Genomic DNA, 25,297 nt, shown 5'->3' with positions numbered 1-25,297 from the left:
GAGAGCAGAAAGTAATCTGTAAATCTCACGATAATCTTTCACAAGGTTCAGTTACACACAGGTGTCACCTGCTAGATGCATCCCTAAAGGGTCGATTAATCGATTAGTTGTCAACTATTAAATTAAACACCAACTATTTTGATAATTGAGTAATCAGAGTCAGAGAGAGAAAGAGAAAAATGTCCAAATTCTTTGATTCCATCTTCTCAAATGTGAATATTTCCTGGTTTCTTTAGTCTTTTATGGCAGTAAACTGAATATCTTGTACAATATTTTTAAACTCAGCAGCTCTTTTCTCTTAGAAAATATTTTTACTATGTTTACTGTATCTCACTTTTAATTATAAATGTTAGTTATCATATACTTGTCTTTTGTGGTAGATGTATTTTCCCTTCTGATTCTGATCTTTGGGTTGTTGACAAAACAAGACATTTGAAGACATCTTGAGCTTTGTGAAACAGTGATCAACATTTTTTCACCATTTTCTGACATTTTAAGGACCAAACAACTAATCCATTGATCAAGAAAATAATCATTAGTTGCAGCCTTAGTGTGAATGGTACCTAATTCTGCATTTTGGTCTCATGTCTCACAGCCTCCAGACCGATAACCAGACAAAACTGCCACTATTGTTTTGACAATAACAAAGAGTTGATGACAGACTCTGAGATGAGCGCAGGGACAAAAAGGGACAAAAAGGGACAAAAAGGGACAAAAAGGGACAAGGTGACTCAGCCACAGTCTGAGATCACATCAGATAATATATTCTAACTTCCAAAGAGGGTGATTTCCAGGTTTAAAAAACTAATTTGTGTATAATTCTCACTGTTACATATTACATAAACATTACTGTATCAACTTTGTGCGTTAATACAACTTGCTTTTCTGTCCACCTGTCAAGAGGTGTTAACCTTCCTCCTGTCAATTTCCAAACAGTGACTTACGATCAAACTCAAGTAAAGCTGAAACAATCAGCTGTTCACTCAGTTGACAAGACCGTCATCTGCAACTATTTCCATAAACGTTTGTCATTTTTTTCAATAAAATGTTAGACATTTGTTGGCTCCAGCTTCTTGATTATGAGTATTTTCTGGTTTTCGTAGTTTTCTGTGATAGTAAACTTAATATATTTGGGTTTTGGACTGTTGGTCAGACAAATATGAAGAGATCAACTTGGGCTCGGGGAAACTTAGGGGCATTTTTCACAATTTTTTGACATTTCACAAACAAAACAATTGAGAAAATAATTGATAGAATAATCAAAATAATCGTCAGTTGCCTGAACTCAAGCACTCAGGGTGAAAGCATGAAGGCCTGCACACATTATAACATGCATGCTGCACAAGCACACATTAAACTGCATTTACTGCAATTCGCACAAAGTGAAACATTTAAGCTTTCATGCAAAAATATTGTTCTTGAACTCAGTGCACTAAGTAAAAGTTGAGGTTAAAATCAAATTTAAAAAAAGCTTTGCATAGACATTTTAAATCACACTTAAGTTTTACTATAAACATGAATGCTCAAAATTTAATATGTACCAACATGGAACCCTCTTAGTTTCAGGATTTACAGCACTCAAAATAAAAACAAGAGACACTGTAATTCTCCCAGCACACACCTGACTGTCTCCACTGCATATGTATGTTTGTGTATGTTTGTGTGTGTGTGTGTGTGTGTGAGAGTGTGTGTGAGAGTGTATGTGTGTGTGTGTGTGTGTGTGTGTGTGTGTGTGTGTGTGTGTGTGTGTGTGTGTGTGTGTGTGTGTGTGTGTGTGTCATGGTGATCTGGTTTGGAGTGTGAACGTGAAACACTTTGAAAATCAGAGATCCAGTTGAGGGGAGGAGGGGGGGATAAAATTAGACTTGCAAATTAGCTATTGCTAGACAGTTTTGACATCGGTATTATTAACATGACAAGCTGAGATTCTGTACAGTTTGAAGACATACAAAATAATTCTTCGGTGACTGAAAAACAAAAATTAAGTCATTGACAATATTAATATATTTATATTAATACCAACAAGGCTGTTATTTTTTCTGTTCAACTTCAGAACATTAACCATTTGTTTAAAATTGAGGGTAGTAGTCACTGTCCTTGTGGGTAGTGTCCTGCAGGGTTCATCCATCTCGTCTCCCCTTCTCAACGCCCCCCCTATGTCGTGGCTCAGGACCTTTCCAGTTTCCTCCAGCACTACTCACCATTTTACAGGCAATCCGAGACACGGTGCTCACATGGAATGAAAAGAAAAATTCACAAGGAATCTACACAAAGAACAAAAGTTGCACTTGGCCTCTTTCTTCCCTGTATATATATATATAAAAAAAAAATGTTGTATAACTGCAACCCGTTCCCCTCCCGACCTCTACGCCAAGACATTGTTACTCTCTGGAAATCATACAGAATACAGTACATCACGTTTTGTTTTACTTCACTTGAACTTCAAAACGAGAGGGCAGGGATGGGCGGGGAACAGAAATAAGAATTTACCAAGTCTACACTGAATATGATTCTCTGTGGATCCACACAGAAATCAGAGGGAACAGTTGAACTGCATTTTTTTTTGTAGCGGCGTCCATGACGGCTAAACGACGACTACCCTCCCTGCCTAATTTCCACAAGTCCTCTTCGCCCCAGCAGTGAAAGCCAGGGAGGCAGATCAGGGCGTGGTCTCGCTTAATCGTTCTTCTTCTCCCCCTCTGGTTTGTCTGTGACGGCTGCGGCCGCGGCAGGAGCGGCGTCGGCTGCGTTTGTGTTGTCCGGGATGTGGTCTACTCCGCTGGTGCCAAACTCGTTGACCCTGTTGGGGTCGACCCGATAGATCCAGCGCTGGTAAAGGTAGATGAAGAACACGACATCTGCAGGAAAAGACACAGATGTTACTCCAATGAGAAACAAGATCAATTCAAATGCATTTTTCCCTAAATGGCTGTGAGCAATTAAACCTGCAGAACTTTTACATATAAACAAACGTCTGTTACATTCAAGTTCACACAAGGCTGATCACCACCAGATAAATCTCTCTGTACTTCACCCTATACAGAGTTTTTATATCTCATCATGACTGGGCGACATTCCCACGCTGACTATGTGGCCATTAATCGTGCGGCTCTTCTAGAGTTTCCAAATGTTATCAGATCGAATGGATCAAATTCTGATCGTGAAATGAGTCATTTCATTGGGGTGGTGTGTTGCTCAAAACAATTTAACCACCGTTTTACAGCCGCAACAGCAGGTTACAGCCAATGGTGTACTGGCTATCAAGCATACTGTTTTGGAAGGTCATCTCTGTGTGCCTGTCATTCGGGGCGCCCATGAGAGCATGCTTCATGCCCGTGTCAGGCAATCACAGCCAAGCGTCCCCCCTTTACTCTCACTGCCAGAAGGAGGAGAAAAAAGTACCAGCCTACTTTGTAGTGATCAAATCTAAGTCAAAACGGACAAGCAAGACTTAAATCGCTGGGTGTAAAGACATTAGTGTGTCAACATGCGCTTCAGCGAGTTACTGTCAATAATTATCACATATTTATTTAACATAATGTACACGAGAAACCTCATCTAGATATCTCCTAGAGTAACACTATTACTTGGCCATGAATACATGTAACCAGATTTGGGGGTTTTTTGGCTTTACATGTGCAAAAATGTCAGACACTAACGTATTGTTGAGACAGTGGGGCAGCAGGATCAAAGGAAAGATCATTACATGTCGTAGTGCTGTTAGGACAAATCACTTCAAACAAGTCAAACAAAAAAAACAATACTGGTCTAAGTGCAGATTTTACAGTAGCCAGATGACACATTATCAATTTACCGGCATGACCTAATTTCTCCCAGTAAGCTGGGGTTTTTTTGTGTGTGTGCATGTAAACATACCGGCACGCTATGGTAATAACATCACCAACCTACGAATGAATTTCAAAACTGTTCCCACAAAGAAATAAAAATGTCATTTACCTGTTGTGAATACTTGTCTTTGTGAGTTAAACTGTCACTTATCAGCAACATAACAGCAAGAGTGAATGTCTGTGTGAGCTTCACTGACCAGTGAGGAAAAGTGCACATTTATAACTGCCTTTAAGTCTGTGTGAGCTTTAAACTGTAACTGCTGTTGATCCATAGACATAAAGGAGAAGTAAAGCAGTAATTATGTGACTTCTGTAGGTTGTCTAAATATGACATGATGGACATTATGACTATTATACTGAAACAGTAACTCATTAATAAACTGGTGGGAGCATTAGTAAAATGGGTAAGATGTAGTGAGCTGACACTAGGTGGAGTCAGAGGACTAAATATAATGAGAAAAGTAGCGACAGACATAAACGCTGATGGTGATCAGTCAGTTGCTCTGTGGTTACAGGGAGTCACACACTCGGCTGTGACTGATCCACATTTCCATTAGTGCGAGTGTGTTAAAGTCAAAACACAAAGGCCAGAGAGAGAAGGAGAGCCTTTTTTTGAAACAAACAACAAATCTGTCTGGTTTAACTGCCCACCTACTTTAAGCCGCTGAGGGATGAGTGGAATCTGAAACCACCTCCAGCAAAACACTTCAAACCTGAGCTCATCTTCATCTAGCTACACACTCAAAATGGCTCCTCTTGAATGATGGCAGAGGAAGTGAATATATTTAATTTCCACTGGTTGTTTCAGGTGATTCATTTACTCCCCCTGATCCAGGTAAAGTCATTAAAAAGAAAAAAAAAGTAAAATATCAACATCTACATCGGGGAAGACGTACCATCTCTGAGGCATCCTATCCTGTACATCATGGGCATCTTGATGACAAAGGCAAACAGGTCATCAATAAAGGTATTGAGAGCCTTGTAGGTGAGCATCCTCCATGGGAGGTGGGCCACAGACTTCATTTTGTAGTTGATGAATAGCTGCGGCGTCATTGTAATGAAACCTAAAAAAAAAAAAAAAGAGAGAGAGAGAGAAAAGAAGTTAGATCAGTTCAATCCTATAAACAATTTTACACCACAAGCATTAAATTCGACAGTAGGTGACATAGCTGAGTGTGCCCTTATGAAAAGTCTATTTATACAACGCACATTAGCAGAGACTATTGGGAATTGGATACGTAACCATGATGCAAGTATGAAAACATTAGCTGTGTGTGTGTCCACTTAGAGACGGAGTAATTAAGAGAGACGATAATATCTCTGGCCTTTAAAAAAAATAGACCTGCATAAACACGATGTGTCAACAGAGACGACAGTAAGATTAATAAAAACAGGAACAGAATAAAGGTGAAGAATGAGTAGAGCAATTATCTTGATGAAGAAACGTCTCTTCGTGCTGCCTCATCTGTAATTATTATCCATGTTAACAAAATCTGTTATATCATTCATCTGAGTATTTAACAGCAGCCTTAAGTCACATTGTTTATATTTACTTTTTGACATAGTTATCTATGTCTACTTGTCTCTTGAAAAAGATATACAATAATACATTTTCACTGATTCTCAATGACACCAACAGCTGTCAGTGGTAATTGTTGATCATCTTTTTGATATTTACTGAACTTATATGATGCTACATGTTTCTGGATCCATGTAAAGTAGCTTCGAAAGTGCTGATTTTAATTCCTGTCCAGTACATTTGTTTTTTAATTTTGTGGCCTATTCAAAGATCAATCATGATTTGTAGGTAATTAACAAGATTATTTCCAGTAAGTTAACAACTCTTCTTCTATTGTTTGCCATTTTCTTTATAGTTGTATCCTTTTTTTCTTTTATAAGTAAAATATAAGTAAAAATACATGAAGTCCTGTTTGTAGTGGTGGAAACATTTACTCAAGCACTTAAGTACAACACTGAGATACTTGTACTATACTTAACTATTTCCATTTCATGTTACTTTATATTTCTACTCCATAACATTTCAGAGGGAAATATTATTGTACTTTCTACTCTACTACATTTATTTGACAGCTTCAGTTACTTAGTAGTTCAAACTAGCTCCACCTCCAGCAGCTACAACAGTAACATGCTGCTTACACACTGATGCTTCAGTATTAATAATCTAATGATGTCATATATAATAATATGTCAGTCAGAGGGACAAAATGAGTACTTTAACTTTATTACTTAAACTACATTTTGCTGCTAATACTCAAGTGGGATTTTTCATGCATGCATTACTTGTAATGGAGTATTTCTACATTGCTGTATTAATACTTCTTCCACCACTGCCTGTTTGTGTGACATCAGCCTTCAAGTTTTCAACACCTAACACAAAATACTGCTCTGTTTAACAGAAAACAAAAAAGGACACGGGAGTACTAGAGTAAATAAACACTTCAGACAAACTTACCAAAGGTTAACAAGAAGCCATAGAGCATGCTGAGTACCCATGAGTACCAGCCTTTGTGCTCTACATACAATAAACTGTAGACCGCATAGCAGCCAAACAGAGGGTAGAGCAGCCACGACAAGTACTTGAAGGCCATCTGTGCACAGAGTAAAGGAAGCAACAGTTAACTTGTTATCAGAAACTACAAGAATACATTTTCAATATTCCTTTTTGGTCCACTTGTATAAAACATGTCTATAATATTCTATTCATTTCGATGGAGTAATGTGTATTTTCTCCACAGGGAAACATATGGCGAGCTCAGCTGTGGTTTGACTTACATCGTCATAGACTTTGGTTGAAGACTCGACATATGTTGACTTGTCTTTGAATACCAATCTTGGGATTACTCCTGCGATTTTGTTCTCTCTGTCCAGCTAGAGAAAGATATAAATTGATGGTTGCTTGAATACAGTGGAAACAGGGTAACAAGATGCACACATGCAAAACGTGATGCACAAAGGACAAAAGAAACATTGCTAAGAGGATATTCAAATATACTACAGAAAATTAAATACTGTTTAATATTGTTATACATGAAAAAAGAAAAGTTGTTTTGACTTACTCTGACGTCCATGACCTTGGTGATTTTCCACAGGTCAATAAGAAGGCCGATGAAGACGCTGACCTGCACCACAAAGTTGGTCTCATTGTCGAGTATGTACAGCAGCACCACCAGTGACTGAAACACTCCAAAAATGATGGAGCGTACGGAGAGGCCTTCCAAAGACTGCCGGCTGTTCCAAAACTGGATATCTGAGGAGGAGAGGCAGGTGAGGAGTAGCTGTGGGCATTAAAAGATACCAGAGGAACAATTTTAGTCCTGAACACAGACCAGCTGTTGTGAACTTACCATTCTTGAAGGCAAGAAACTCAAAGATGCTGTGCACAATGGAGACGACGATGGTGAGTCCCAGGAGGTAGGGGTTGGTTTCCAGAAGGGCCACCTATACAAAGAAAAGTTTTTAACTTCAGTACAGAGGTAACACCGACAGGTTCTTTAAGTTTGATCAGAGAGTCCACAGGAGACACCAGCTGTTTATATACATATATCTATACATTACTATTGTGATACAGTGGCGAACACAAAGTATGGGGCCCCTATATAGGCTATTCTGCAATGTGTAATATACTGTAAGAAAAACACATCACACAACACATCTGTGTAACCAAATGGCAGAAATGAACCTTATGCTACATGTTTTTTCACTGCATTATGAAGTGCTTTAAGTTTTATAGAAGTTCATGGACAGCTGAGATGTAATAACATTCAAAATTTAAAAAATTATTTTAAAAAGAATAAATTCAGAACAGGATTAGAATTTAATTTATATTTAAAATATAACTAAATATTTCTAGAGAAGCAACAGTAATGTTTACAACAGCAAAGTCACTATATAAACTCAATAATATCTCACTGTAAATAAATTTAAAATGTAGATAAAACAAATAATATTCCTGACATCAAAATATTGAGAGAACTTTAGACAGAATGAAGAACACAGACATCAGTCATTCATCCTGTCCTCTGTCCTCCTCCCTCTGATGCTGATGATTCACTGGGAGGAGCTGTCCTAGAGGGGAGCTGGTTTGTCTCAGCCAGCGGCTGAGTTTACAAGAATTTGCCAAATTTTAAGATATGTGACAAACTCATCTAAACAGTTAAGAATACATACAGACAGCTTTTGTTATAGCTTGTTCGTAACAATTCACCATTAGCTGAGCTTGCGTGCTGTGGTTGTGTAAAACATAGCAGTGGTGGATGAGAGACTGCGGTCAAAGCAGATTCAAATTTCACTTTTTTTACATGTTCATGCTTGTTGAACAGGTGTATTGATAAAGTACTGGATTTTTATTCTAAGGTTTTATTGCACTTACAGTAATGAACGTAGTTGTCACCAACAAATTATTTTCACTTCACCTGTGCTCTGCTGATCACTGACTTCACTCCGTGTGTGTGTGTGTGTGTGTGCGTGTGTGTGTGTAGGAGCTCAGCCCGACACAGAGAGCAGAGGAGAGGCTGTAGCGTGACAATAAATTACACCAAAACATTAAAAAATACCAATAAAAGAACCGGTAACGGTGGAGCTTATCAATACTAGGTGTTTAATAATTTAGCCCCAGGGCCTGTTTAATACCGGTACCCATCCCTACAGAGAAATAAGTGCACATTAAATAAAACAGCCATACCTTTGATAATTTTGGAGAAAATAAGACATATAAATCAATGCATATACAACCACGGGAAGCTGGAACAAGTGTTGATGTCTGGAACAACAAGCATCTCTTTCCCTTGCCGTTTAATCATATACAAAGCAAAAAGCAGAGGTGCGGTGGCAGAGAGCTAGCAGTAAAAATAAATGGACTTTGACGGAACAAATAATTCACTTTTGACAGAAATCCACCTGAAGACAGAGCTTTTGCACTGATGTAGTTGCCAATTAATCATCTGTCAATCAACTAGTCGATTAATTAGCTCAACTTAAAGGGGGCACAGGGAGAAAACCTGGGTCTACACCTGAATATACTCCCATTTCATCACATCTACTTAAATTCTCTGTGACCCTTGACCTCTTACCTTAACCGAATCTTGATCTTCATCAGACTGCTCGTACGTGTCCTCCGGCAGGAAGTTCCACGGTGAGCGAGCGTTCTGCGCAGCGTACAGCTGCCAGCGCCACAGGGACAACGGGCAGTAAGTGAGGCGCAGCGGCAGCTTCGTCAGAGTCTCGTTTATTGGATAGTAGTCCTTCTGAAGGTTCCAGTAGTCATTGAAGTACACAATGGGGTAGTAGTCTCCACTTACTGCATCAAACTTCACATCTAGTGGTAGACAAATGTCAAAGATGGTTTGACACATGAACAACTTCAAAGAAAACAAGACTCATGATCTGAAACTTAACATTTGTTGTAGTTTTAAAATGAACAGCATTATAAACAAACAGTGATGAGGTGGGTGGAGGAACTTACGCTGATCTAGTGGTGGAGGGACGGAGCCTTTGACCCAGGCGGTGTGGTCGTCTACCATGTTGATGGTGAGGTTGGGGTGCCAATGAGAGATGATCTCCACTGGACCGTGGCTCTCTGCCCGCTGCGACATTTGAGAGACATTTGATTATAGGTGTTGGAGATGAGCCGCAAAACAACCTCTGCAAAGTCAGAATTAATGAAACTAACTGATGTTTTAGCTGCTGTAACAACTTTAGTTTCTATTGAAGTCAAACCGAACCATTATTAAACGTAACTAACCACATTAAATGGTTTTAAATGGGTTTTTGATTCTTTGATCATGGCTCCTCTCCAGAATTACCACATTATCTATGTCATCATATATTCAAGGTCATTATTTGAAATGCTCACTGTAATCAAATATATGAAGACAAAACTGGCAGGCTAAGTGGAAAATCCTTCTTATGCAAATCATTGATTAACTTAATGCCAAATAATGAAAAAATAAAATAAAAATATCAACCTTGATCATTTCTGGATCTGCTTCTGTCTCTCCTGTGAGCAGATTCTTGGTCTTCAGAAACTTTCTGCGCTTGAATTTATTCAGCACTATGAGAGTAAACAAGTCAAGTTTAACATTTTGGAAGGATCACAGAAATTATGACATTGTTATTCTTCTGTTGTGAGTTGACAATTCAAACCACATGTGCTTACTTCGTGTTGCATGAACTGTTGCCAGTCTGCGATACTGCCCCTTGCGTTTGGGGTCTGGGTGGAATCCACTTTTAGTGAAGTAGACGTGTATGTAAAGGGAACCGTTCTGCTGCACGTTCTACAAACACACACCAAACAGGAGGGAGTGTTTCAGATGAATACACGTTTACATCAAGTTCATTAACTTTGTCCCCAACATCTGTTCACCAACAACTGATCCTTCTCACCACCGCCCCCCCCCGCCACCCCCATCCTCAGCCATCCTCACCTCTGGGATGTCCATCTCCGTATACTGCTGGTAGCAGCCATCGCCGCTCTCCCCCGTGTTCCAGTCTCCATAGACCAGGTCCCTATGGAACCAGAACAGGGCATCTGTGTTGTTGAAGTCTGAGAACACCTCGTCCTGGGAGATATACACGTACAGGTCCTGCAGGCATGGTGAGAAAATAAAGGTGTTTATGACATTACAGACGCAGGGGAGATCGAGCGAGCTGGTGTGACGGGAGGAGATAACTTTGGCTTTCTGCTCAAATACATCAGGGGCTTCATGTATGAGACGTGTTGAAGAATGAACAGCTTCAATTCAATTAAAAATCTGGCCATGCAGATGAAAAGGACTGAGTGTTTATAAAGAGGGACAGGTGTAATACCATGAGGGTGTCCTTGGGGAAGAGGTTCCTGCTGGGTACTCTGGGTGCCCCGGCTGGCGTGTTGGGGTCAGGAGTGGACGGCCCTCGACGGAACCAGCTACTGATCGCCCAGATTATGAAGATTCTGGAGAAGGTGAAAAGATTTAGTATATTAGGAATTGAAGTCAAAGATAAGTGCGGAAAAACAAATAAGAAAGAGAACAAAAAGAGAGGGAAGCACTTGGGGGGAAGAATTGGATTAATATTTAAACGTGTTTGTACATGAATGAACAAATGTTGGGTAAATTTGCATAAAAAGGTTCAAAAAGTGTTTTGCATTTTCTCTTGAGATCTGAGGAGCTGCCACAAGAGAGTGAAACCGCAAGAAGGCTAATCTGATTAAACTGTATCCAGTCAGGCTGCATTACAGTCTGACTTTAGGCGCCTTTCTTGCATCATAAATCAGTCATAGGTCAAGGCAGACAAACATGAAGTGAAAGAACAATGCAGAGTACTGTGTAGCAACAAATGAAAATATTGTGAAATATTCAGAAAAATATCAAGAACCGATACTGACTTTTTATCCGTTATTATTCTAATCTGCATTTGTGTGCTTGCATTTTCTGTGCTATATGAAAATAAAAAATAAAAAAATCATGACAACTTAAAACATTCCCTTTAGACAAGATCTTGGTTTGTCATTCTTATTGAATTTTCATCTCTTTTTAACCAAAAACTCTGCCTATAAAGGCAAAGCTAGAGCTTCATAATGCTTTCTGCTCAACCTTGTGGTTCATGTAACAAACTAAATCAAATCAAATCAAAGTCCAGCAAACTGACCACATCAAATTCATTCTTACATTTCTCTTTTATTTCAACAATTAACACCCAGACTCGAGGATACAAATAAGCTTAGAATGCCTTCAGATGCTTCTTGTAAGCACCTGCTTCCTGAGCTTGGGTGTTGTAAATGTGACATTGTTTCCTTAAGATTTTTTTTTTTTTTTTTTTTTTTTTTTTAAATTGCAGCCCACATTTGTTCCTGGACCAATCCCAGAATCAGTCACACGAAGTGCTGCAGTTTAGGAATATATAGAGAACTGTTCTGCAATTTTTATTTGTGTGAACCAGCTGAGCAGTAATATGATTTGTTGTTATTGCATTCATGTCTCCTTTTTGAACACTGCAGCTGTTGGGAATAAGGATGCTACACTTTTCCAACACATGGTTTTTCCAAATCATGATACTAAAATGTGCTAAAATGCCAAAGACTTGTTAATGGAGCATAATCAAATAAATGTACCTTCCCTTTACATAAGCAGCTGCTATTTGGCTCTAACTGCTCGCCTTAGGCAGGAAAAAACAACTATTACTCAAATTAGGGTTCAAAAATAAACTTCATTGGTACAAGCTCAAAACATGCTGTGTTTTGTATGTAATCCAAATTCACTAAACATAACATTCAACTGTTAGGTCTGAACCTACAAACACTTGAAAGCCACAACTAACAGCTGCCAACATACATTTTTTTTTGTCTTGATATATAAAGCAGCACACAGTGAATGACAGCGTAAATACAGTGGACAACATACTGAACAAGTAGACTAGAATTATTAAAAGATCTGTCACTTGTCAACGCCCAAAATCCAGCGAGAACAAATGTTCCCCTGTGACTGTACCAAATCAGAAATGGAAATCCATCAATAACAATTTGTCTGGCTTGTTTATGCAACAATGCGGGCAGAAGAAGATGAAGAAACATATTTTCAAAAGGCCTAATTTGGGTTAAAAATGGCAGATGGAGAAACACAGAAACTCTGCACAGAGTGAACTTTGTAAGAGCCAAGTGAACTTTAGCTGAGCGGTCACTCTCTGCACTAAAACCAGGATAAAATGTGTTAAATATTAATCACACTACTTTTATATTGATTGTGATGCCACCATGACACACCACATCATGCATTTTGTTTTGTTTTTTTTAAACCTCAGTATCAGAATAAGCTTTTATCTCTGAGCTGACTCTCTGCTTGTCAAGTCAGCTATAAAAGACAAAAAGAGAGAGAGACGCACCTGAAGAGGACTCCTTTAATGACCTGCCATGCATTAGGTGCTTGTTGCTGCTGCTGTTGCTGCTGCTGCTGCTGCTGAGGGTCCTGTGCATTTCCAGCTGTCTGCACTGCTTGGCCGTCTGTTGTTGCAGCAGTTCCATTACTGCTCACCTAAAACCATAAATATACACACAAACATTCAGTCCAAGTGTCACAGTGATGAACTCTGCAGCGAAGGCAACATGTGATGAAGTATGTTAAACAACAATTTCACCCGCAGATTAAAAAAAAAAAAAAAAGAGCCACTCAAGAACTCGTGAGTCAGATGTAGCCACTGTACTTTACTGTAACCGCAAAGTGGTGATATAATGCTATTATCTATACAGGACAGTACATAGTAACTGTATGTATGACGAGAACGGTTCTCTATAGAGCTTCTGCTCCCTACAAACACATCAAATATAGATTATCTTTCAAAAAAGTCACTAAAACAAAATCTGACAACTCCTGCATAGATGTTACTTTTATTTATTGCAGTTTTGGAACATTTTTGATCATTTTCTATTTTCTTTTTGTTTCTATATTGATAATTTTGTTTTTGATTTTCACAGTAAGTTTGTATTTACTACATTTTCAGTTATTTCACTCATTGTCTGATCTTTATATTCAGCTTGTTTTGCTCTTTCTTGATTTATTGCTCAATGTGATTTTAAATTGTTGTTTGTTTTACTGTCGCTATTGTTGTGTGGATCAGAAGACCAGAGACCACTTTGTGAAAGCTAACAGGGATCCAAATAAAGAATAAAGAGTGTACAGTCGATTTTTATGGATTAAATGTGAAGATGAGGTGACAAAAATACAATTCACCGCAGACTTTTATTATGTGGTGACCTCACATCATTGATTAATTATGCCTGACTTCTGTATTTGAAGCACTTCATTCACACAAATCAATCTGTCACTCCATGATTTGCTGAAGGGAGGTAATACTGACAAATTGCTTGTTTTCACAACTTTATAGTAGGACGACTGCAATGTAATGTTTGCTTGGCAAAAAAACCCACAGATTTTTAAATAATCAATTAATCCTTTAAATAATGTGTCAAGAAAACATGCAAAATCTTCTGTTGTTCCTGGATTTGCTGTTTTTCTGTTTTATATAATTGTAAATTGAATATATATAAAGACGTCACTTGGAGGTCTGGAAAAGCTCTGAGGCATATTTTCCTATTTTCTGACATTTCAATAAAAAATATATTAGATTAATCAATAATGAAACAAAATTGTTTATTGCAGCCCTCAAATTATTACAAATTACAAGGCACCTAAACATGACAAATGCAGTGCAAACTGAGAAATAGACAAAAACCACAAGAGGCAGCTAGGTTTAATTTTTACGCAGACGATATTACCTGAATTCATCAATCTGTCAAAACTGATATTGACAGGCTATTGGCTAATTTAACTACCACAATCTAAAGGTCCAGTTTAAATTACTAAGGTCACATTCATGTGACCATCCGCGTGCATCTTTAAGACCATCTGTAATCTGTCGTTACTTTACTCTTTAACATGATTTCACCCTTCGAAGCTCCAGCGTGTCCGTGTTACCCCCCCACCCATCCAGCAAAGCCACATTCTATTCAAATGACACAATGGACAAGCACACGCCAAGTCATGAGACTCATTCACTATCTAAACATCTAATCTCTCCCCGTTGTCACCAACACAAGGGAGACAGGAGGTTTGCCTTTGCAAAACAATTACCACTTGAGGGTAAAAAAAAATGTTTTCTGTTTAACAGGTTATTATCATTTCTCAGGGTGACAAGCAGGCAGAGAATGAGTGTGAAGTGAAATTTTCAAGGTTTTGGGGTAAGCCACTAGCCCTGCGGTATCATAAACAGAACATTTCAAGGCCGTGAAGTGGCTCAAAATAGGGCTTTTCATCCTTGCTGCCATGTCCTGCTGTGTTAAAATAGAAGCGCCTCTATTATCAGAGAGACATGGATCTCTGTCTCCTAGAGGGATCAACATAATAACTGTCACACAGACAGATCACCAATATGTTCAGCAACAGAAAATAGGTTATCTGTTCGAGGTTGAGATAATAAATTTACACACCTTGAACAAGGATTAACAATTAACCACCTACTCAGGGTGCAGGGTAAATGCTTTACACTGGATTGTCACAGGAAGAGGGCAAAAAGTTCAGGTAAGTGAATCGTTCACAGAGAAGTGGAGGCTGCTCTTTTAATGTTTATTACACATAGTGACAGTAACCTCTACAGCCAGACGAAAGTGATGCAATATTAAGCATATAAATAAGGATATAAAAGAAAGCAATGCAATATTAAGCAAATAAATAAGGATATAAAAGAAAGCAATGCAATATTAAGCAAATAAATAAGGATATAAAAGAAAGCGATGCAATATTAAGCATATAAATAAGGATATAAAAAGATATCTGTGGCATGTGTGTCAATTATTAATTCGTAAAAATGCTTTCAGTCTGTGCTAAAATAAAGATAGGCTACTAATTTGTTCACACTAAAGTCTCTTCACATTCAGAAAACATCTGAAATAAAAATCAAGAAGCTGCTACTTTACTACACCAATACTGAGCAGAACCAACACCTCTGCTTATATCTGGCTATTAACCATTTAGCAGTTTCCCTAAATTAAATACCACAGACACGTTTCTCAAATGATTCAGCACCAGTGGGCCTCGAGACCAACTGTCTCCTCTAAAATAGCGCATTTATCCTGACAGAGCTATTTTATTTTTAAAAAAGATACACTAATACATGCAGTACCCTTGTCCTAGTTTCTGCCACTTGTGTATTACCATTACATTTGAATCACTGAGCTAAGCATCCATTTTACTGGAGGATAAAGCCAAAAAAGAAAACATTTCACAACATTTAACCGCTGTCATGAAAGGTATTTTCAGAATCCTTAAAGACTAACTTTCTAAATAAAAACATATTATGTCTGCCGCTGCATGATAAAAAGAATCCTGTTTCCCCATGTTGCAAATATATTTTTTTTATCAAAATGATGGCATCAACACACCATTTCTGTTTGGACTGCCAACGACTCTGTCTGTGAAGAACAAATCTGTTATAGGCTAAAGCGGAATCAAAACAGTGTTCAGAATTAAAACATTACACTTTAATTTCTGGTAGGTTAATTAGACTTAATTTCAGCAGCATGCACTGTTCAAATAGTATAGTGCAACCATGGTTTTAATGACTCTCCTTGTGTGGGGGCAGTATCAGATCTAGCAAGGTTATATTACGATAACTGTGATTTATAGGAGCATTGTGTTCATTTTGTTATCTACAGTAGATTTGTAAAATAAAGGAAAATATGTTAAAGTTTTGATGTAAACTGTGAAAGTCTAAATCTTCAGTTTTCACCAGGGGGCCGCTATTTGCCTACTACTGCTATAAAGGAAACTAAAGAAAACAAAACCAAAATTAACAGTTAGTTCTTAAACAAGTAGTTGAATGACACATTGCTGGTTAGTCATTTTGGTCATTAATTGGGTAAAAAATACCAAACATTTACCATTGACAGCTTCATAATTCCCTTTCTTTTTCATATCAGTGTTTTGTATCATTACAAATTGGAGATTTTTTTAGACTGAAAAGGCAGACCAGTAGTTTGCCTCCAGACACTGATGATTCACTTTGACCTCTAGTAAACGGTGATTAGCATGTGTCACTCGGAAAAAGCAGAAATGTCCCTTTAACAGATATTGTTTTAACGATTTAAGAGGACATTTACGTTACTAACCAAATTGGACGTTTACTAAACTGCTTCATCTAACTTGACGTGTCATTTGTAACAAGAACAACTGACAGGTTATTAATTTATGTGGTATTTGTGCGTTCAAAAATTAGCGTTGAAGCTGAAATGTCCCCCTGGAAAGGTTGTAAATTTTGGAAAAAAGAAAAAAAAAAAAAGACAAGTGTAAAGATTGAACAGAGAGTAAGAAATGTGTGAGACCTGCTTCAGACTGGCCTGGTTAGACGAGCCCAAGCTGCGTTGTTCAGGTTCAGGCCTTGTGATAGCTAACCGACACACTGCAGCAGTCAGCCGGCTCACACTTTCAGTCAACTAATTATCTTGTCACCGGTTGTATTATTGTGTGTCTCCAGGTGAGATTTAACCGTAAACGCCGCTCTCGCTCCCCTCATCTGCTCGCTGGCAGTCGGGATTTCTCAACACGTCGTCAGGAGGGGGTCGTTTTAAAAACCAACCGGCACTGACAACGTCACTCGGGCTCGTGTAACGAACGGTAACACGTTTAAACGTTAACGGTCACACACTCAACACTCACACAAACACACCGCTCTCCTAAACCCTAGCAATAAAAATTAAACACGGTCATACAGGTGTCATTCATTTTACCTCGCCGTTGCTCACGGTAGCTTTAGTTGCTTCGCTCTCCTGCGTCGCCATCTTTCCTTGTCTCTGTCACACACACCGCACACACACTGGTAGCTGGGAAACTGCGCTTCATCTCGCGAGAGGTCAGCTGTAGCGTCACCGGAGTGACGTACGGTGCGTCCCAAGCAAGGGAGTGATTGTAAAACTGCAGTTTTTGGTCGATTTGTATACTTAGGTTTTATGTGTTGGTTGAATATGATTGTATGGTTTGAACATGATAAAAAATAAAATAAAAGGTGAAAAGTATGTTAATATGTTGTTTTTTTTATTCATTTAACTGTTTTTTAATATTTTCATTTTATGTTCTTCATGTATTTATGCTATTTAAATCTGATTTGTATGTGCTGCTACTGTTTACCTGAATGTTTGTATATTATCCTTTTGTTAATAAAGAAAAAGGAAAACTGCAATTCTATTTGATTAATTTGCTTACTATTTTGAATTTTATATGCACAAATCCAAACTCTTAAGCAAAGAACCAAATTTTTCAGAGCTGACTGTCCGTGTCAAACAATATATTTCTTCAATATATAAAACGTATAAGTACTGTAAGATTTACAAGATATTTAGCAAGATATTTAACTTTTTTATTATTATTAAAACCTTTATTCCCACTGGCATGTATGTGATTGTAGACTTAAGCTGTATACACAAGGTGATGTAAATTTAATGTATACTTATTCCATTGAAGATGTTAAAAAATAAATAAATAAATAAGAAAATGGGCACTATTGTACAGATTGATGTATTTGGTGTTATATTTTGTGGGTTGGATAGCAATATTACCTATATAATTCAGCTGCTGATCATTCTTGGTAAATTCCACATCCATAAATCTAAATGTCTGGCTCCAAACCTGCTTTCATCAGTTTATTGTTGAACTCGAGCAGTATGGCACCTTAATCGAAGATGTGAAGAGCAAAAAAAGCTAACAAGACTTTCAGTATTTTAAAGGAAGTACATTTTATTTGAACTCTGAAAGTACAATAAATGGACTTTAGACTTTTCTGGCTTGTACAAAGTTTTTCTTTACTGGTTTTGTATGACACATGTTGTTGTACCTCTTTGTTGTAAATAAAAAAACTGTAGGGAATAAATGAGATTGAGAAATATTGTGTGCTGCTTTTTTCTGACAAGGCTGATGAAACAGCATGAAACACTGTGCTTCAGTCAGTCATATTTAGTGGTGTACCTTAAAGGATTGGTTCACAATTTTTCAAGTATGTCTTAAAACAACAGTCAGGTGTCCATTTGAACACTGAAAGAGGTTTTCCTGATGATGATTACAGCAAGAAAAACCTGTTGCAATGTTCATTTGGGCACCTGACTGTTGTTTTAAGACAGACTTGAAAAATTGTGAACTCGTCCTTTAATAAAATGAAAGCTGCCTATAAACTCAGAGTAGAACCTGTATTACTTGGTGTGTAAAATAGCTTCCTGTAGAAACATGTCATTTTTTTGTAACTTTCCCTTCCTCTCTGTCAACCTTTATATTCATTTCACCAAATGGAAAATACATTCACTCAAGTACTGTAAGTACAATTGTACTTCACCCAAGTAATTTACATTTCGTGCTACTCTATACTTCTACTCCACAACCGTTTAGGTGTGAAATACATGTTTTACACAGAGCATAAGATCACATGTAAAAAGAAATGCAATGTTATTAAATAAATTAACCAGTAAAGTACTTACCTCACCATGCTACATTAAAATGCTGCTTTTACATTTTAATGCATCAGTCATTTCTAATTGTATATTTATACTAATAGAACACTTTTGCTCTGATACTTTCAGTGTATTTTGCTGAGAATATTTCACATTACCATATTACTACTTTTTCTTCAGAAAATGATGTGAGTACTTCTTCCACCACTGCACATTTAGAAATATCGTCACACACATTGCAAAGACATTTAGAACAAATTATAATTAATATTCTGCATATATACTCTACATATTTCCAACAAACGCCATGATTTGTTTTTCATATATGTATATTATTGAATACAATCTGTCCATGAGATGTATAGTGTTTTGTATTCAGACATTAAGTAAATAATGAGTGAAAAATGTACAACAAACAAACAAATAAACTCAATCTGATAAGCAATTATACTGGCAAATCATTTTTATTGTAATGTATTACCATTTGGCACATAGTAACACAAGCACCTTAGAGACTGACAGTTTTTTTCGAGCAAAGGAGGACAACACTGTATTTTGTGTGCTGATGACATTTCTATTGAAAAGAAACCACAAACAACAAATTTCTGCTGTAAACCTCAGAGGACGGGAAAGCGTGTAACAAAACAAAGCGTAATTAAGGCATATCATTCATTTGAAATGCACCCTGTCAAAAGCTGAGTGTTGTAAGTATAACGGAGAGGGAGACTATAAAGTGAGTGATTTACATTCTCACTGTTAGATGACTGAAAGACTGAACACAAGATGATGTGTTTTAACATGTAGCTACAGGAACAGAAAACACATAAAATAAAACTGAAAGAGTTTCTTCTGTGTTTTGTGTTTCGAAATATAATCTTGATGACGTATTAGGTGTCAGTAGTATCTGGTCAAAAACATACCTATAAAAAGGTACATTGTAAATCGCATACATACATTTTTACTTGTGCTACAGATGGAAAACATACTATACATAAGTACATTTCTGAGTTCAACACCTCCACTAGATGACTTATAACTTAAGCCACTTGACTAAATACAAACTTGTGTGATGCCACAGGATGAAGAACATGTGTAGAAAGGGGTAAGTGATTGTATTTGAATTGCATCTATTTAAATGTGTCGTGCCCACATGGAACTAAAAAAAAAAATGCATGAATTCAAAATTTTTGCCTGTTAAGTACTACTTGAAATTCAATGTTGTTGTTTTAATTTTAGCACAATTAAAGATTCATTTCACAGTTCAGATTGGGACAGTCTAAGGATTAGATTCAGCATCCAGTCCAACAATTTTGCAAGATGTACTGCAGCTACAAGCAGCTGAGAGCTTTTTCAGAATACACTTTCTATAGATATTTATTCTTGGATTTTGCCATTGATTTATACATGAGAGAGCTCAGTTTAAATTAAGTGGATACATTTGATTTGAAAGAGATTATACAGATTATTGAGCTTCACCATTTCAATTTTTTATTTCAGTGGTTCAATATAAGCAGGACACATTTCAAGTGCAGATAATTTTTAATAAGAAGAATTCAGTCACAGAAAAATAAGGGGAATTACATCTCATATCCACATGGAACCCTTAAAAAGGGACTGTTTACACACTACACACAACACAAAATTAAATTTAGGAAATCTAGCTTTGTTAGAAAGGAAAAATCTACCCTTTGATACTTTCACACTGTTATTCCTGGACTTTTGGACATCTACAGTTTCTAAAGAGCAATAACTGCAATAATAGGATTCAAAAAAGCTGAAGATACATCTAACAGCTGTGTTTCTCTGTGGACTACTGATGCTACTGTTGGTGTGGATCTGTTGTTCTTTCTTCTTTAACTGTGAATTTCTTAGCCGTCAGTTGTTGGTGTGTGGGTTTATCATTCATATCATTTATCAAAACGAAAACCTGAAATCGACCATTGAGCACTGATATAGCACTGAGCACTGAGATATGTATGTGACGGCATGTTAGCCAGGTAAACGAGGTACATTACTGCTTATTTTGATTTTATTTTTAGTGTCAAAGTATTTTAGGGGGTATTTTTCCTTCAGTAGACATTTGTCCAATCCTGGGACCACTCTCAGCAATTTACAGTCTTCAAAAAAAAAAATGCTAAAACTAGAGCTAACTATAAATAGTTATATACAATCTTTGTATGTTATCTTTGTACACACTGATGTAACTAAATGAGGAGAAATGAAGCCGCTATTTAAACTGAATGTTAGATTACACAGAAGACTCCCATTGTGAGAAAGCTTGGGAGCAACAAGTACAACTAAAGCAAGTTAAGTGAATTGAACAGAAGTGTGTTACACTTCGTTATGCTGTCTAGATGCAACAAAAAAATCTTTTCTTATTTAAACCTCGCTGGTTTAAGCTCCTCTTTTGAGGTTACCTGTATTATCATCATATCCAGCACACCAAGAGATGTACTATCTGGCAGTCATCTCTTTCACGTTGCCTTGGCATAACTGAGAGGAAACTTGAGGCTATAAGACCTTCAGAAACCACTCTTTGGATCATGCCATCCAGAGTAGCACAAAACACAAACAAAAAATAATCATTTGTTACGCTGACAATGACTTTCCATCATCTCTGGTTGGTGAATGGATAAGAGTTTGAGGCGGACGCTCAAATTTCAGGGCAGAAAAACTCTACCTCTTTGACAGGGTGACATAACAGTCTTACATCTCATCTAAACCATAATCCTCCTCAGGGAAGTCTCCAACAGTCACAGTCAGGGGCTTCACAAACGCACCATATTTGTTCTCACATTCAAAGTATCGCCTCCCGTCAACACTGTGGAGACATAATTTAAAAAAAAAAAAAAAAAAAAAGACACGGTCAAATGCGAAAAAAAAAAATTAAGACACGTCTATTCACACGATTGACGAAGGCATGATAGTACTCTTACCTGCCATCATGTTTTCCCAGTGGCTCATCATACTTCACACCCACCCAATAGCCTGGCTTGAAATCTGCTGTGCCTGTTATCAAAACAGAACAACGTTGTTTACACCAGCTACTACTCTCATTGTTGTCAGCTCAGTTATGAATTCTCTGCTTTCATAAACGTTTAAAACTGGCAATAAAAAGAGAAGACACAATAGTACATTTGTAATTTATAGTCTATTCATTTTCAGTCATTAATTGTAAGTGAGATTGTGTATTTTAACCAGTTTACTGTGTTAGCTGATATTAATATGCCATAAATTTGGGTAATTACAAGCTATTAGTAAAAATTATCTAGAGCAAACTGTAAATAATTTGAGAGTGGTGATTCATATTTTCTTTCACTGAACAAAATGAACAACCAGACATTATGTATTAGTTTTTGTTCTTAGAACTCCAGCAAATTGTATCTGAGATGAAACAATGACTATGTTGTTAAAGTGCTGACTTTAAGATTGAAATTGAGTCTGCATATATCCACATCAGAAAGAATATGAAGGATTTTCTGGGCAAAATTTGACAAACACACACCAAACACACACCAGAAGTATTTAAGCAGGCAGTTCAGTAGTTACTTTTTGTCCCCTAAAACTGGGGGGGCTATGGATAAAAAAGGGCTAAAGCAATTTACTGCCTTACTTGGGTTTTCATCACCACAAATTACAACAAAGGCTGCTCTGTTAGACAGAAAATCCTCAGTAGCACAGGATTTAAACCAATGTCCTGGAGAGTACGAAAACCAGATAAGCTTTATCCACACTTACCAACATACATGACTGTGCCAACCTTTGTGGGCTGCCCAGAGACCTGCACTTGGCATCGGCTGCCAACCGAAATGGCATCAGCAGCAACCTTCTGCTCCTCCTCCCGTGCAGCATTCTCAGCTTTCTTCTTGGCCATTTCTTCTTCATTGAAGCGACCGACGCGATGTTTCTTCATGAATGACCTTGCTGTATCTGAGGGAAAGAAAGTTGGATAGTGCTGTACAGAGCATACTCCAAAACTGGGTGTAATTGCCACAGAAGCTCTTCTGCCAAAAAAAAGGTTGAATAATTAATCTTTATAAGTAACAGCAACTCAGGCGTAATTATCTTCAATACTGTATTTATTGTGTAACTATAATGTTATACTTTGGAGCTGCACTAGCTCCATTTGGTCATAAAAATTAATGAAATGTGTCTTATTTCTTTACTATCAAAACACAGGAACAAAATAAGTTAATGCTTCGAGAGCTATTAATAAGAAACACTGACTGTACCAGTTTTCTTCTCATAAGCGTCATCTGAGAGTTCAAACTTCTCCACTTTGGAAACATCAGAAAACTCCCCCAATTGACCTCCACTTCGATCAATAACCTGTACAAGAAATTAGATACAGGATGAGAGAGACAGATTCTTTTTCTATTTTTTAAAAAGGGCAGTACCAGTATGTTTTACACAATGAGTACAAATCCCTAAAGCTTGAAACAAGCAGTATTTTTTGTGGTGCAGGAAAAATATTCTTGTCATTCATGAAGATAATGCACAAATGTTTACCTGTAAACTTTGAATAAATGAAAAGTTCCCAAGCATCGGTCTTGAGGAAATATGTAAAAACCACACAACTTATTGTTCTAAAAAGTATGTTATCTTAAGTTTTTGCCCTAGTCTATTGGCAGCAAATGTAGATTGCAAAGCTATGTACATACATGTATTCTGCAGTCATCATCCACAGGATAAGAACCCAGCATGGCTTCATTATCATCCATCTTCTGCAGGAACTTGTCATTGACACCGAACAACTCCAGGTCCATGCAGGAGGAAGGCGTACCCATAACCATCTCCAGTTTCCCCTTTATACAGTAGAAACAAAATAATGTAGGTATTACAATGAGTATGAATTCATTTTAAGCTATTGTTAGGTCTCTGGCCACTTTCTACATGAAAAGGGCAGAAATTAAAGTGTAGGCTTGGTCTGGGAAAAACCAACAATAAAGCCAACTTTGTGACATGTGTATTGGATGGTGCACTGCGTAGTAAACTGAGACTCACCTTCAGATCTGCGATGCTAATCCCTCTGTTGAACCTGCGCTGCACCTCAAATGAGGAGATGGTGCTTGTGAGGCGCACATTCACAGTGGGTTTGGTAACTACTATCACTCCACCGTCCATGATCCAGACTGTTCTGACACAGCTATTGTCCACTGAAACACTGAAAAGAGTAGACAATGTGACATATTAACCAATGTGACTGAAACTGATACACCATCTCACAGTGACAAACAAATACTGTGCATTTAGTTTCCTGTTGTCCTGATCGATCGTTCCTAATATTAAACCTGACATAAACTAAGCTATGTAACTTTGATTCAAGCTATTTCCTTGCAATGAAATACCGATAAAGTGTCTGTAATGACCTGCAAAAACGAGGACAACGCCTACATACACATACACAGAAGTTAGTTGTTTCTCATTCCTTTCTTTTACCTAGCATAGCACACTTAGCACAGCATCCTACGGTATTGAAGTGAAAGGTTACGTACGTGTATAATCACCTTTCTCTCTCAAGTTTACTCTATTTATCCAATATGATCGTTTAAGTGTAATTTTAGCTTGCTCTTTAGCTGTTTGTGTGGCTAGCACCAGCACAATCACGTTGGCTGCACATAGGACCCTCGGCTACACGGAAAGGTTGCCATAGTTACTTACAAGTACGTTTATTTTCCCTCGATGGTATTTAGAAACACTGTGGAAACTGCCGTCCGTCTTTATATCACGATCTAACGCCGGGCCGCCGATAAACCCATGACTATTACGTTATATGTTTATGGAGAAAAATGGTGCAACTAGATTCGCTGCGTGGTTGTGCCTGAAGACTGTTAACAGTTCCTGCTACGCCCAGCTCTAGCTCCTTCTAGTCGCCCCCCCGCCTGGAAAACACCAATCACATCGAGGAGCAAATGAGTTCAGCCAATGGTGTTACGATACGAACAAAAAGGGGCGGTGAAACTAGTAGATTGACACGAGTGATAACCAATCATCAGACAGGAGTAAAGGCGACCGTTGAAGTGACCACACAGAGGCGCTATCCTCCAGTCTAAACCATGGATCATGCCATGGATGTATATTATATATAATAATATATAATTAATACTATATAATATATAATTATATATATATTTTTGTACTAATACATCTACGGTCTAAACAATGAAGACTGAAAAACGTTTATTTTTAAGAGGAATATTGTAATAAAAGAGGATTCAACCGGATAGGTTACCTATCGCTTAGAAGTTAATGACTCTGTAATAACCAACATATATCTGTTCAACTCCGCCTAATGAGTAAATCTGGTCTACAACAGCCAATTTTACACATTGATTTAAAGGAAAGGTCCACAATTTTAAGTCTTTAAGTCTTAAGTCTGTCTTAAAACAATAGTCAGGTGCACAAATGAACACTGAAATAGGTTTTTCTTGCTGTAATTATTCCTCTTGTTCATACTGATCATTAGAAGATC

The 25,297-nt window shown here is 37.5% G+C and overlaps 2 protein-coding genes across 2 annotated transcripts; both read right to left on the bottom strand.

Annotated features, from left to right (window-relative positions):
* Window positions 1-1,986: 1,986 nt before the first annotated feature.
* On the bottom strand, window positions 1,987-17,224 carry clptm1 (CLPTM1 regulator of GABA type A receptor forward trafficking). The gene is made up of 14 exons (XM_044354631.1): window positions 17,119-17,224; window positions 12,723-12,871; window positions 10,674-10,797; window positions 10,292-10,450; window positions 10,024-10,141; window positions 9,833-9,918; window positions 9,331-9,451; window positions 8,939-9,183; window positions 7,214-7,307; window positions 6,926-7,116; window positions 6,642-6,737; window positions 6,322-6,457; window positions 4,745-4,912; window positions 1,987-2,858 (listed from the first exon to the last, which is right to left on the bottom strand). The coding sequence occupies exons 1-14, from the start codon at window positions 17,167-17,169 to the stop codon at window positions 2,677-2,679; spliced, it is 1,920 nt and encodes a 639-aa protein (XP_044210566.1). The 5' UTR covers window positions 17,170-17,224; the 3' UTR covers window positions 1,987-2,676.
* A 3,121-nt stretch (window positions 17,225-20,345) lies between these two features.
* On the bottom strand, window positions 20,346-24,688 carry tbcb (tubulin folding cofactor B). The gene is made up of 7 exons (XM_044353166.1): window positions 24,487-24,688; window positions 23,830-23,989; window positions 23,487-23,630; window positions 23,058-23,154; window positions 22,564-22,755; window positions 21,762-21,834; window positions 20,346-21,646 (listed from the first exon to the last, which is right to left on the bottom strand). The coding sequence occupies exons 2-7, from the start codon at window positions 23,947-23,949 to the stop codon at window positions 21,532-21,534; spliced, it is 741 nt and encodes a 246-aa protein (XP_044209101.1). The 5' UTR covers window positions 23,950-23,989; window positions 24,487-24,688; the 3' UTR covers window positions 20,346-21,531.
* Between the last annotated feature and the right edge of the window lie 609 nt (window positions 24,689-25,297).

Source organism: Thunnus albacares, chromosome 6, assembly GCF_914725855.1.
Source record: "Thunnus albacares chromosome 6, fThuAlb1.1, whole genome shotgun sequence".
Classification (NCBI taxonomy): Eukaryota; Metazoa; Chordata; class Actinopteri; order Scombriformes; family Scombridae; genus Thunnus; species Thunnus albacares.
The sequence above is the reverse complement of the archived record's forward strand: the minus strand, read 5'-3'. Positions and strand labels throughout refer to the sequence as shown.

What these genes read in the sequence shown, in the direction of transcription:
- tbcb (XM_044353166.1), bottom strand. Translation starts at nt 23,949, where the DNA reads ATGGACGGTGGAGTGATAGTAGTTACCAAACCCACTGTGAATGTGCGC. An exon ending in ATGATGACTGCAGAATACAT is followed by an intron (nt 23,155 to 23,486) that starts GTATGTACATAG and finishes TTTCTTGTACAG; the next exon opens with GTTATTGATCGAAGTGGAGG. An exon ending in TGGCACAGTCATGTATGTTG is followed by an intron (nt 21,835 to 22,563) that starts GTAAGTGTGGAT and finishes TTTTGATAACAG; the next exon opens with GCACAGCAGATTTCAAGCCA.
- clptm1 (XM_044354631.1), bottom strand. Translation starts at nt 17,169, where the DNA reads ATGGCGACGCAGGAGAGCGAAGCAACTAAAGCTACCGTGAGCAACGGC. An exon ending in CTACCGTGAGCAACGGCGAG is followed by an intron (nt 12,872 to 17,118) that starts GTAAAATGAATG and finishes TTATGGTTTTAG; the next exon opens with GTGAGCAGTAATGGAACTGC. An exon ending in AAGATCAAGATTCGGTTAAG is followed by an intron (nt 7,308 to 8,938) that starts GTAAGAGGTCAA and finishes TTCTTTGTATAG; the next exon opens with GTGGCCCTTCTGGAAACCAA.